General features: G+C 38.4%; 1 protein-coding gene across 1 annotated transcript in view; it reads right to left on the bottom strand.

The window, feature by feature from the left end:
- Window positions 1-307: 307 nt before the first annotated feature.
- The window catches only part of LOC119323434 (protein TsetseEP-like), a 1,592-nt gene continuing 1,048 nt past the window's right edge, over window positions 308-851 (bottom strand). Inside the window, exon 2 of the mRNA XM_037597098.1 lies at window positions 308-845. Coding sequence (XP_037452995.1) covers window positions 547-845 — 299 coding nt within the window. The 3' untranslated portion in view covers window positions 308-546. The remainder of the gene's footprint in view (window positions 846-851) is intronic.

Here is an 851-nt window from a genome sequence, read left to right as displayed (position 1 = left end):
ATATATATATATATATATATATATATATATATATATATATATATATAGTTAATCAACATTTTACCACATAATTTGTAACTTGTGGAAAATGTATGACCAAATTAGAATACTTGCCACTTTATACCTCAAACTTTCATTTTGTGAAATATTTCCCCCCTGTTACAAATTTGCACCATGCTTTATCCACTCTTAAGTTTAAATTTATGCCAAGATTTAACCTGTAAAAAGTTTCCACCTTTCTTATTAGCACAAATGTAAAGCTTGGGGTAAATCCTTTCCGCATAATCCATGTAAAAAATGCTAAAACTAACGGCACACAGTAGAAATTTTAGTATATATCATCACACGATCATAGTACAACCAGCACACACATACAATCCTCCGTACAAGCCAGAAAAGTAAATAAGAACAATGACAAGATTTACATGGGCATCATGCCCTAATCTTGATTGATCTTGACATTATATATCATGGCATGACTCGATGGTGGTGGGTTACAACACACCACTTATTTAATCCAACCGGCAATATAAGTACCCAAACATCTCATGCCAAGGGTTCCTCTTGGACGTTTGCTTCCCCATTTCCTTTTTCTGCTTGTGTCCTAAGTGGTGGTTTTGGTTGTGCATTTGGGTCAGGTAGTGGGCCTGGCAGTGGTTGTGGATTTGGGTCTGGTAATGGTTCTGGGTTTGGATCAGGTTGCGGTCCAGGTAATGGCTTTGGGTTTGGGTCTGGTAATGGTTGTGGGTTTGGATTAGGTTGTGGTCCTGGTAATGGCTGAGGGTTTGGGTTTGGCTGTGGGTTTGGCAATGGTTTCGGGTTTGGGTCTGGTAATGGTTGTGGGTTTGGAT

Source organism: Triticum dicoccoides, chromosome 6B (assembly GCF_002162155.2).
Source record: "Triticum dicoccoides isolate Atlit2015 ecotype Zavitan chromosome 6B, WEW_v2.0, whole genome shotgun sequence".
Classification (NCBI taxonomy): domain Eukaryota; kingdom Viridiplantae; phylum Streptophyta; class Magnoliopsida; order Poales; family Poaceae; genus Triticum; species Triticum dicoccoides.
The sequence above is the reverse complement of the archived record's forward strand: the minus strand, read 5'-3'. Positions and strand labels throughout refer to the sequence as shown.